General features: G+C 44.3%; 1 protein-coding gene across 2 annotated transcripts in view; it reads left to right on the top strand.

The window, feature by feature from the left end:
- The first annotated feature begins 8,616 nt into the window (after positions 1–8,616).
- The window catches only part of ZDHHC9 (zDHHC palmitoyltransferase 9), a 33,683-nt gene continuing 29,277 nt past the window's right edge, over positions 8,617–13,022 (top strand). The window contains exons 1-3 of one of the 2 annotated variants that reach the window (XM_080795686.1): positions 8,617–8,837; positions 9,186–9,254; positions 10,449–10,750. In XM_080795686.1, coding sequence (XP_080651812.1) covers positions 10,584–10,750 — 167 coding nt within the window. In that variant the 5' untranslated portion in view covers positions 8,617–8,837; positions 9,186–9,254; positions 10,449–10,583. The remainder of the gene's footprint in view (positions 8,838–9,185; positions 9,255–10,448; positions 10,751–13,022) is intronic. The other variant, XM_080795687.1, reaches the window with a different exon arrangement.

Genomic DNA, 13,022 nt, shown 5'->3' with positions numbered 1-13,022 from the left:
TCCCCCCAACCTGCCTGCAGATACCAATGACAAGTCCAGGTTGTCACCTGTGCTTCTGACCCACTACTTATAGATCTGAGGGTCCCATGGTCCCTCCTGGGGTTTGATTAGTTTGCTATAGCAGCTCACAGAACTCAGGGAAACAGTTAGGTTTACCAGCTTATTAAAGGATATGCTAAAGTATACCGATGAACAGCCAGAAGGAGATGATGTATCTACATACAGCAAGGGCTGGGAGGGTCCTGAGTGTAGGATCTCCTGTCCCTGTGGAGTTGGGGTGCGTCACCCTCCATATATATGGATGTTTTCACCAGCCAGAAAGCTCTCTGGATCCTATACTTTTGGGATTTTTGTGGAGGCTTCATTGGGTAGGCATGATCAGTCATTAACTCCATTTCCACTCTTCTCCCTTCTTCTCTTGATGGAGGTGGGGCTGAAAATTCCAGGCTTCTAATCATGGCTTGATCTTTCTGGTGACCAGCCTCCATCCAGGAACCACCCAAGAGCCCACCCAGAGTTGCCTCATTAGAACAAAGGATGTTTCTATCACCCAGGAAATTATAAGGGTTTTAGGAGCCGTGTGTCAGGAACTAGGGTCAAAGACCAAACATAAGAACAAAAGAGGCTCATAGTGCTCTTACCACTTAGGAATTTACAAGGGTTTTAGCTCTGTGCCATGAACTAGGGACATGTATATATATTTTTTCTATTATTTCACAGATGGGAAGCCATTGGACAAGCTGTGGGTGGCAAGATCTGAGTGAATGTTTAAAAGAATCTCTCCAGGGGCCCCTGGATGGCTCAGTCAGTTAAACATCTGACTCTTGTTTTCTGCTCAGGTTGTGATCTCGGGGTCATGGGATCCGGCTCCACATTGGGCTCCATGCTCAGCACAGAGTCTGCTAGAGACTCTTTCTCTCACTCTCCCTCTGCGCCCACCCCCCGCCTCCTCCCACCATGCTCTCTCTCTAAAAAAACAATAAATAAGTCTTTTTAAAAAAAGAACTACACCAGAATCTTTCTAGCTGCTGTGTTAATAATAGACCAAAAGGGAGCAAGGGTGAACTCAGGGAGACCAGTAAGGGGAGTATTGCAATTATCCCTTTTCTCTAAATGATATGTGTATACTGCCAGTCGTTGGTTTACCAGCTCTAAACATCATCTAGTGACTCGCTGCACTAATAGGTGGGAGTTAGCTCACTTACACAGCAGTACCACCACTCTCTTCCTCCAAATACATCACTCTTATCACTCTCTTTAATTCTTCTACTTAGTACACTTCTCCAGAGACAACCATTCTAATGTATATCTTTTGGTTTATATGTCTTCTTGGTTATCTTAGTGCCTTTATTTTTTTTAAGATTTTATTTATTTATTTGACAGATAGAGATCACAAGTAAGCAGAGAGGCAGGCAGAGAGAGAGAGAGAGGAGGAAGCAGGCTCCCCGATGCCGGGCTCAATCCCAGGACCCTGAGATCATGACCTGAGCTGAGGGCAGAGGCTTTAACCACTGAGCCACCCAGGCGCCCCTCTTTGTGCCTTTATATAAGACACATAAATCTCTGTTTTTTGGTTCCATCATCTACAGATAGTATCTCTCGATTCTGTACTTTCTACAATTGGCATATTAGTGCCTCTACACAATTTTCCACCTCCTAATTTTGTGTACTTTCCAATTTCTGTATGCTATGCTTTTACATTAAGTTTGTAAACATTTACCTTATACTTTGTAATCACAATTAAGTTTTCTGTGATTTGTCTCTAGGTTGGATTTCAAAAGTTGAAAACCAAGAAGGATAGTGTTTACATTATTATGACCATATAAATATATATCTGTGTAAAGCCAAAGGATGGGTCTTGATTATATTTCTTCTTTGTAGTTCCAGTGTTACAACCTCTGTTGGTTGCTTTATATCATTCCATGTCCTGGTTGCCTTAATTATTGGAAAATGACATTTTAAAAAAATTTTTATTTTTTTATTATTTTTAAAAAGATGTTATTTATTTATTTATTTGACAGAGAGAGATCACAAGTAGGCAGAGAGGCAGGCAGAGGGAGAGGAAGGGAAGCAGGCTCCCTGCTGAGCAGAGAGCCTGACGTGGGGCTAGATCCCAGGACCCCGAGATCATAACCCGAGCCGAAGGCAGCACTTAACAGCGGCTGAGCCACCCAGGCGCCCTGGAAAATGACATTTTTAACCAGTTTTGTATTTTCCTTGAATTTCTGATTGCCATTCATTCATTTATGTATGAGTGTGTGTGTGTATGTATATATGTATTTATGCTGTAGGTAGATTAAACATATGCCTTCTTTACCATATTTCTATTTTCCAGTTTCTTTTTTATTTTTTTATTGCTCAAAATAAATTCTATTCTTCTTTAGGTCCACTTCCTGTGTTAATTCAAACCATTTCTTCACGTTTGATCCATGGTTTCTTGTATAACTTTTGTTTTTCCTGGGATTTCTTTCTTTTCTTTTTTAAAGATTTTATTTATTTTTTCAGACAAAGAGAGAAAGAGAGAGAGCACAAATCAGGAGGGGGGAGGGGCACAGAGAGAAACAGGCTCCAGGCTGAGCAAGGAGCCAGATGTGGGGCTTGATCCCAGGACACTGGAATCACGACCTGAGCCAAAGGCAGATGGTTAACCAATTGAACCACCCAGTCACCACCCCCTACGCCAGATTTCTTTATTGCACCTTTTTGGTTTATTTCTTGCATTCTGTGCTTTTACTGTATCCTTGATTTTCGTAGCTCATTTTTAAAAATTTTTGTTATTTTAAGTAATATCTATGCCCAACATGGGGCTCGAACGCAAGACCCTGAGATGAAGAGTTGCATGCTCTACTGACTGGAGCCAGCCAGGTGCCCCAGTTTTCCTAGCTCTTAACCACATCATCTCTTTTGCTGACTTCCCTTTTTCCTGTAGTCCTCCTATGTTCTGTGTGGCATTTTTCTGGGCTCCACAAATTGACCTTAGTTCTGTGTATTCTGTCAACACACTTCCCTCCATTTAAAAAAAAAAAAGATTTTATTTATTTATTTGAGAGAGAGCAAGTAAGAGAGAGCATGAGAGGGGAGAAGGTCAGAGGGAAAAGCAGACTCCCCGAGGAGCTGGGAGCCTGATGCGGACTCTATCCAGAAACTCTGGGATCATGACCTGAGCCGAAGGCAGTTGCTTAACCAACCGAGCCACCCAGGCGCCCCCTTCCCTCAATTTTTTATCTTCCAGATGACATGTATTGTCATCTGATGTCCCTTTTCTTTCTTGTGGGTTTATACCTTTTAAATCCCTCTACTATAATTCTAATGGTGTCTTAGGAGGGAGAGCAGGTTAATGCATATGGTTATTCTTCTGTACTGAACAAATATAGAGCCGTACAATACTTTTTTAAATTTTTATTTTTTAAGTTCTAAAATTAATAATGTTTCTTATAATTAATTCAGACATTAAAGAAGTGTATAAAATAAAACTTTAAAATTTGTTCACTACCCTCGCTCCCCAGAGGTGATACTGTTTGGTAAATATCCTTCCAGACTTCTAAAATATGCATATGCAAAATCATATACATATACACATAGAAAAAATAAGGTTTTTTTGTTTGATAGAAGTTGGATCTTATAAACATTTAGATACTGGGTTTTTAAACTTCACATATTGGGCATACTTGCATATCAGCACATAGATAGACACTAGGTTTTTTGGGGATGGGGGAGGAACAGAGAGAGATAATCTCAAGAAGACTCCATGCTCAGCATGGGGTCCTACACGGGGATTGATCCCACAATGCTGAGATCATGACCTGAACTGAAATCAAGAGTGAGGCTTATATATACTATATACTGTATATATATCTACTGTATATATATACTATATATACTATATATAGTATATAGTATATAGTATATAGTGTATATATATATAGTATATATATATACTATATATATACTATATATATATAGTATATATATACTATATAGTGTGTATATATATAGTATATATGTATACTATATATACTATATATATACTATATATACTATATATACTATATATACTATATATATACTATATATACTATATATATACATATATACTATATATACTATATATACTATATATATACTATATATATAGTGCCCCAAAACTTAAATTTTAATGTAAAGTTTTTATTGAAATATATACACATATAGAAAGGCAATGGCATGTTCTTTCTGCATATATGCTATATCTCATTATTTTTAATAGCTGCATAGTACTCCTACCCAATAATTTTTTTTGTTTGCTAACTTTTTCAATTACAAGCAATGCTATACCGAACATCTTGGAACATAGATCTTTGAACTTTTGTGTTAGTATTTCTTTTTTTTTTTAAAGATTATTTATTTATTTATTTGACAGACAGAGATCACTAGTAGGCAGAGAGGCAGGCAGAGAGAGGAGGAAGCAGGCTCCCTGCTGAGCAGAGAGCCTGATGCAGTGCTCCATTCCAGGACCCTGGATCACGACCTGAGCCGAAGGCAGAGGCTTTAATCCACTGAGCCACCCAGGTGCCCCAGTGTGTTAGTATTTCTTAATAGAAGTAGGTTTGTTGGGTCAATGGCTATGAAATGTAAAAACATTAAGAGATACTACCGAATAGCCCTGCTGAAAAAAAATTGCCAATTTACTTTTCTACTAAAGATATTTGAGAGGGTACAAACCTTTGAGGCAAACTCTCCTTAAAAAGTTGGAGATTCTGCTGTGCATAGTTGAGAACTAGACTCTGTACTGTTCTTTTATTTGTATTTAATGACTTCACATGAACTGGTCTTTTTTGTCTTTGAATATTTGAATATTTCAAGTTCCTTAGAGGCTGGGATCATGTCATATACTTCCTTGGTATTTCCTATAGTGCTTAGTACAGGCTGGGCAAACTGTGGTTGCTCAGTACATACTTAGTGATTGACTGATAAACCAGTTTATATTTTGGGCCACACAATCCCTTGAGGTCAGCTCCTGCAATGAGAAGGCTGGACAGAGTCAGAGACTAGGGCTGTGCTGGGTCAGTATCAGATGCTGTCACTTGGATATCAAATTTAGACCATAATCTAGGAACCTCATTTACATAAAACACCTAACTTAATCCCTGGCTCAGAGGAAGTTCTTAGTAAGTGGTCTTTATTGATGAGAGAGTCGTCTTAGGGCTAGAGGGTTCAAGCACAGCACCTAAAACCATTCAGCCTGGAATCAGAAATCCAGTCTAGAGATGAAGCAAAATTGAGAACAAGCAGGAGCAGACAGGTATCAGAGGCAGAAACAGAGGTTCGGTTTGAGTTCAGTTGCATTGTAATATCACCTTCCCTGCCACCCCAGGCATTTTTTATTGGGCTTTCCATATGTTTGGCTTTTGCACAGTGGCATCTTAAAAGGTGTTTTTCAGTCTCTAACAGGAGCCAATAATCCCAGCACAGTGCTGTGAATACTGGAGGTGTGTAATGAAAGAGATTCCATTGATCTCTCGCCTGTTAAAGCGAATAACGTGGCAGCAGTGTTGGGGATTCATTTGAGACGACAGTGCTAGAGAACAGCCATTTGGCTAAAACAAGATTACTGCCCAAGCTTTTCCTAATCAGGAGTGCGGTGCCCCCGGAATTGGGAAACCAAGAGGTCAGTCAGATAAGGATTAACTTCAGTGACAAATTTAGAGGCTCAGAAAACATGGATGACACAGATTCAACAAAGTGAAGAATGGGTTTCCTTCTTCTTACCTTTCTACCCCTAGTCAGCAGCATAGATAAAGGAGGGAGGCGGGCCAGGTTTGTTACACAGAGACGTTCATCATAACATATAGCATTGTGTTTCTCCTATATGCCAGACATTTCCTGCACATTATCTCTAATCTCCCTTATAACTCTATGAAGTAGGTATTAGCTCTATTTTATAGAAGCTTATACAAGCTACTGAGAGCCAGGATTTGAATCCAGGTCTATCTGGCCATAAAGCTTTTGTGCCTTCTGTTCTGCCTCTTCTGTGCCAGTCATAGCAGCCGGGGCCCCAGGGAAGTAGCTGCTGCCTAAGAACTAGTTGCTTATGTGTGGGCAGGGTGTCCCATGGTTCTTCCCTTTGCTCATCAATTCATTATACAAATATGTATTTATTTATAGCCACAGAGTTGGGAGAAGAGTGCAGGTCAGGTAGGCGGGGTGGGAAGGGACATTGTGTGGGGGGAGGGCAAGGGAACATAGGAGGGTTGAAACTTGAGAAAACAGAGCAAAAGAAAAGGGTCGTCATGAGCTGGAATGCAGGATGGGGCCTAATTGCGGGGGTCTGTTCTTGGATGCAGTACTAAATGGGTCTTTGGGTGTTTCCAGAAGAAATACATGGGGCAACACTAGTAGGCAAGCTGTAGCCCACTGGCAGCCCTCAGGCCTGCGCTTTATACCAACACATCCACAACACACAGTAGCATGGGAGCCATAAATGTGGAGACAGATATCTTTAAACAGGCACACCAAAATGTATATCACACAATGGCAGCTGATTGCAGTGGTGTTTCCAGTGCTCATCACGTTACTGTTCACTCCCCTTCAAGGGAGCCAGTGGTCATTTGGATACGTAAAGTCTGGGAGGTTTGTTGAGAGGAGAAGGAAAGAGAAGAGAAAAAAGAAACAATCTCATTTTATAGTCAAAATTTAGTTGTGTGTGTGCATTAAGACTTTAAGGATTATATGAAATGATGTAACTACAGCAAAGGAAGTGCTATGGAATGTTTGTCCATATAAATCTTACTTATGTTTCTTTTAGTGGTAAACACAAGTCATAACAGATAGTAATAAAACAAGCCTGGCCTACACAGCCACTTAATCCCAGAGGGATGTGACCCAGAGCAGGGAGGGGCAGAGCCCAGGAATGCATTGCTGTGACACATTGATTCCAAGACTCCTTGGGCTTCACCTGTGCCTGAGATATGGACAAAGTATGTTTGGAACCTGCAGAGATTTATTTGTGACTGCTCTATAGTCAGGGGGATGGCAGCTAGAGTAAACATGCTATACCTAAGGGCATCTAGTGTACACAGGTTTGAGAATCCAGGGGTCTGATGGGGCTGAGGGAAGTTCCTCTCCTTTCCATACCAAGTGTGTGCAATACCAGCACCCTCCAGGATTCAAAGCAGGGGGGTGGGGAATTGAAGACAATGATACTGATCATACAGTTTATAGGGAATAAAGCAATGATTATAATCAGCATGAGTGCTAAGGAACAATAGAAGCTTTATAAAGACATACTTTACCCTACAAATTAATTATAACAAATCTCTCTCATAAGAGAATTACCTAGCGATTTTTTAATCCTTTTAAATTTTTGATCAAAGGGTGGTGGCATGAAAGTGTCAAATGTAATTATCATTAAATAGCTTTTTTCTTCATATCACGTGGGACCCAAATACTGTAAAGGAGAAATAGTTCCTGACCATGTATGTGGTCCTTCAACTAACACACACAAAAACTGCCTTGGGAAGAGCTTTGGCAATCTCCTCTGTATTAATTGCAAATACTCTCACCTTAGAGAAACTTTATTCAAGCTCAGAAATTGGCTAGCAACCTAGGCACTGTCCCCAACAGTGAGACTGGTAAGGAGAGGCCACCTTCAGCCCTTTCTCATATTTCCCCTTGTATTTGGAAGCCAAGAGCCATACTAGTGGAAACAGACCTGATGTCTTTTAAAGTCCTCTGTATAATATTAATGCCCTGGTTCTCAATTGTTTTTCTCACTCCAATCTCGAACTTCTAAAGGATGCGGCTCACTCGGATCAGGAGCAGTGGCTCATTGTGGCAGTAGCTGCAGAGTGGGGAAGCAGAGGGAAAGAATCAATGTGGTTGGTGGGTGGGGATTGTGCCTTGTATCCCCGCCCCCCTCCAATTATCATAAGCTCTCCAAAGTGAACAGTAATTTACAACCTTCTTGGAAACCTTACTTCATTACCTACCTGGAAGAATTTAAGGACCGGCAGTAGAGTTTCTCTAACTTCATCACAGTCAATTACTTATTTTCGGTACCGCAAAATGATTCTGCGTTCCTGGGGACAGCTCTCCCTTTCAAGTTCCTTTTTATGTTTGTTGTGTTCAGGAAGCCTTAGAGATGCAGGCCAGGGTGACTGGGATAGAGGTGAGATCCCTAACTACTGAATGGGACTTGGGAGGGAGAGGACTTGTTTTTATGCTGATAAAGAGTAAAATCCGGAGTCGCGATCGATTTCAGGCACGTAGGGCCGAAGAGGCCCAGGGCAGACCTAGTATGGGGTGAGCACCCGGATCTGTGAGCCAATGTTGCTTCAGCGTCTCACCCTGTGTGCGAGGGGAGGCTGGTAGTCCGTCCCTCCTTGTCCCTTCAGCACTACCCTTCACCTCCGTCTCTGCATAACTATATCAGTAGAAAGCGACGCTTCTCATATTGGCGCTCGGACCCCAAAGGGAGGCTCGCTGTGCCTTGGCAGGTGGGCACGAAGCCGGGAGATGGGTGGGGGAGTGGGGCGGAGGCAGCGTCGAGTGGCGTTTGGAGTAGCCAATGGTAGTTCGGAGAAGGGGTGGCAGGGGCGGAGGCACCAAGGCCGAGCAGCCAATGGCAGGCGAGCAACTACTGGAACGACCTGGTGACGTGAGGAGCGTTCCATTCGGCCAGCGGTGGGCGGTTGCCACAGCTGGTTTAGGGCCCCGACCATTGGGGCCCCTTGTCAGGAGGAGGCAGCCTCCGGGCTGGGGAGGAGAAGTCGCTGCCACCTCTGGCAGCTGACGCGGTCCCCTGGGAAGGTGCACTTCCTGCCCTCAGTTCCCGGCCGAGTTCGGTCTCCCGGGTTCAGGTAACGAGGGGTGGGGGTTGGGGTCTCCCGGGCTCGGCCGCATGGTGGGCTGCCAACCCCTCCGCTGAGCCCGGCCGCGCGGACATAGGCAACTGCCCTTCTCAGCCGGGCTGCTGCCGCCGAGCCCCTGGCCGCGGGTGACTACACGTGGCGGGCGTGTGTGAGTGTGTACGAGCGTGTGGAGGTGGCGCGCGTCCCAACCTGCCTGGGGCGGTGGTCCGCTGCGTGGCGGAGGCAGGGCTGGCCTCCCGAGGCCGCGCCTGCCGCCCGCCCCGGACTCGGGCCTCCGGTTCCCGGCTGGTGGGCCGGTCGCTGCCTCTCGACGGATTTTGATCTTTGTTCTCCCAGGGCCCGGCTCCCCTTCCTGGTCTCTCTTCTCCCGCTGGGCCGGTTTATCTGGAGGAGATTGTTTTCCAGGTTAGTTTTACACAAAGGAAGTGTTCTCTGCACCTCTGGTGCTCCCTCCCCTTGGCCAAGCCTTCTTGCTTTCTCATTTCCCTGCTCATCTCCTGGTCTCTGTTTGGACCCTTGCCCTCTCCAGCCCAGAATGATTTTGGGTTGGTTGTTTCTCTCAGTCAGGCGGGCTGCAGGCTTCCACCTCATTCTTGCCAGCGTGGGGCATGTGGTGTCAGTAAATAGAGGCCACAGCACCACACCTGAGAGGAGAAGGGTTACAGTGGTTGAGAGAGGCTGGGCCCCTGGGGTTCAGGATGCCAAGTAGAAATGGCACTTATGAAATGTCCCAGAAAGCAAGCACCTTTATGACTTTTCTTAGCTCATGACTCTGCCATGTCCACCCACCCCCACCCCCAACCATTCCAAAACCTCTCCTGCTTAAGTCAGCCTTTCACCTATAGGTCTGTGATGTGGTTTCATTAAGATTCCCGCAAATGTTAGGCTAGACTGGCAAGATCGGTTCATTTCCCGAACACAGAAGGTTGCAGAGGGTTTGATTAGGGGAAATCTGTTTTGAGTAGATACAACCTGGGTATGTGTACAGAATGTCCAGAACCTCCTAGCCCTGCCAGAGGGTGACTTGTTCCCGGGTGTGATTCATATTTGAGTGGCTAATTGAAGAAAGAAGGTGAAGTGGAGGAGGGGAGGGAATGGCTCCTTAAGGACAGAAACTCTACTATTGTTTTTAGAGTCCTCTTACTGATGATTATAGAACAGTGTGGTATATGGAAAGTGCCCTGGACTGGAAGTCAGCTTACGTGTTTTCTTGGCTTAGCTTTGCAGCTGTGTGACGCTGGACAAGTTACTTCCTCTCTATGGTCTTAACTTTACTCATTTCCAAAACGAAGTAACTGGGGTTATCACCCATAAAATCCCTTCTAGTTCCAAGGTTTTATGATGATCAGATCATCAGTATTATATTGGAAGCATAGGGATTTACTTAAGAAGATATGCTAGCCCCCCCCCCCCTTTTTTGGAGAACCTTTAACCGTTTTTCCTTTTAGAGGACAAACACGGATTGGAAATAAAGTTATCCCGCTTCCCTACCCCTACCCCTTCAGGCAGTGCTCATCTTTCCACCTATGGGAAAGGAAGATTGAATTGCATTTTCTTGTTCCTGCCTCATTTTTTTTTTCCTTTTGTGCTTTTTCTTAGGGCTAGAAATTGGACTTTTGATGATGTTTGACCCCGCGGCAGCAATAGCTGGCATCGTGATTTCAAAGCTGGGCTCAGCTTCTGTTTCTTCCCTCTTGTAATCACAAAGCCCATTTTGGACCAGGAATTCCAATCATGTCTGTGATGGTGGTGAGAAAGAAGGTGACACGGAAATGGGAGAAACTCCCAGGCAGGAACACCTTCTGCTGTGATGGGCGAGTCATGATGGCCCGGCAAAAGGGCATCTTCTATTTGACCCTCTTCCTCATCCTGGGGACATGTACACTCTTCTTCGCCTTCGAGTGAGTTTCCATTGAGTAGAGTTACCTGATTATGGTTTCTTTGGGTCTAGAGGAAGAACCTTCTTTCTGGGAAGTTTGTGGATGGTCCCTGGATGGCACTATCCTCTTGAGCTATGTCCTTAGATCATGCCAACCGAATTCATTTCTTTGTGCTTATAGCAGAGTACCTGCTTCCTAAAAAGGCCAAGACCTTTGACTCCAATTTTATAGCACTGATTTGGGGTTACCTCTGGCACACTTGGGTAATAAAGGAATTTGTCTTTGTTATTCACCTCTCCTTTTCAGTGGTCTCCTTAAGTGCTTAGTGACAGACTTCCTCTTCCCCACCCTTTTTGGGGCTAGGGGCGGCCCTCATGGTCATAACTCAATTCCACAAAACTGACCTATTCTGTTATTCTGGGTCCTATTTCCTTAGGGCTCAGCTCTCTGCTAGCTATTAAATTGAAAAGCCATCTGAATCGGGGACCTGCAGATCAGTTCCAGCCTCAAACTAGTTTGTGCCACAAACTAGCCCCCTGTGTAGTACATATGTGCTTATTAAATGTAAGTTTCACTCAGGATCACTCAACATAAACAACTCTGTATTCTGTGTGAGCCTGATACCAGCCTTGGAGTTATTTTTTCTGCGATGTAAAGCTAATACTAGAGCCACTATTTGAATCCTGTATCAGTCACTGCTCTAGGGAGGTGGCCAGTTGGATTCTAGGGTACAATGGCATGACTACTGGGTGTGCTGATATACTCTAGGGATGGGAGCAATGCTAATTGGATTAGGATTATTATGGGGAGAGCTCTGAGGAGCCAAAAGGAGTGTGTGTAGACTGTGAGCCACACCTGATATGAGCCTGCTATAGTTCATATACTAGAGTGACCTGGAAATGGAGCTCCCATGCTGGGACATGGCCATAGGAGGGAAGAGGGGGCTCCTTGGCCAGCCTTTGTGGTAATTAAAATGAGCTCTGGTCTCTTGGAGCTCAATTTTGCCCTTCTTCTGTAAGGGCTCCAGGCTTTCCCAGTGCATCAAGAGTGATTTTTCAGGCTGCTTTGCCAGACTTTCTGCTCATTGCAGCTGGCTTGAATAACAGCGAGGGGGGGGCAGTTTATAACAGGGCTAGGAAAGGAAGGTCAGAGAGGCTCTTTGTCAAAGGCACTTTTGCTGCTGCTGTTGCTGCTGACTTCGTGAAGTATTTGGCAAAGTCCGGTTGGTGATGGCTTCTTAGCTGCTTTCCAGTCTGGGGTTTATGGTGGAGCGTGTGTATGTGTGTACTTGTGTGTGGTACAAGTGAGCATGTGCGGTCAGGCAGGCGTATGTGAAACATTAAAAAAAAATGTTTCCCCTCTGACCCTTCTCCCCAAGTTTTTGTTTTGTTTGTTTTTGTTTTTGCTTTTTTTCCTGCCTTGCTTCTTTTTGAAAGTGCAGAGCCGAACTCTGCTCTCATTCTCCCTCTCTTCCAGTCCTCCCCTGCTGAATCACTAGCTCTTTCTGCCACCACACCCTTCCATCTTAGAGTTAAATTTTTGTGGTTGGAACCATTTGAAACAGGGATGAGATTTGTTTCCAGGCCCTGAGTGAGCTGGTAATTCTGGGCCCAGGAAACCTCTGGTTTGGCTGTCCAGGGGAACTTGAAATTTGGGGCTATTGGCGTTTGGCCCTTTCTGTATCTGGGAGCCAGACAGAATCTGATTTGAATCTGTCCCACTTAGGCCCCAGAGGCCTCTGAACAAAACTGCCTGTGGGATGAAGCTTATAATTAGCCAAGTTACTGTTTGATGGAGGCAGGTTGAGTTTTCTACCAAGATCACTTTCCCCCCAAGTTATTTCTTGTGCTTTGCCCTCAGATATGAAGGATAAGGTTGTTTGTGAACTGCCTTGAGTTCCAGCAATCTGTGTGACAGAGTAAATATTTTTTAAAGATTTTATTTATTTATTTATTTATTTGAGAGAGAGAGAGAGAGAGAGAACAAGCCAGGGGAGGAGCAGAGGGAAAGGGACACGCAGACTCTGTGCTGAGCATGGAGCCTAGTGCAGGCCTCCATCCCACAACCCTGAGATCATGACCTGCGCTGAAATCAGGAATCCAACACTTAACCAACTGAGCCACCCAGATAGAGTAAATATGTTTGAGGGTAGGGCTGGGGGAGGGAGAAGGGAGAAAGAAGTTAATGTGTGAGCAAAGGAGTGGAATGGGAAAGCATAAAGCTGACCAAAGGGGAGAGGACAGTGGTGATGAATCTTTTTTACTGAGAGTGGTGGAATCTGTTTGTGCACATG

This window comes from Martes martes (genome assembly GCF_963455335.1).
Source record: "Martes martes genome assembly, chromosome: X".
Lineage (NCBI taxonomy): Eukaryota > Metazoa > Chordata > Mammalia > Carnivora > Mustelidae > Martes > Martes martes.
The sequence above is the reverse complement of the archived record's forward strand: the minus strand, read 5'-3'. Positions and strand labels throughout refer to the sequence as shown.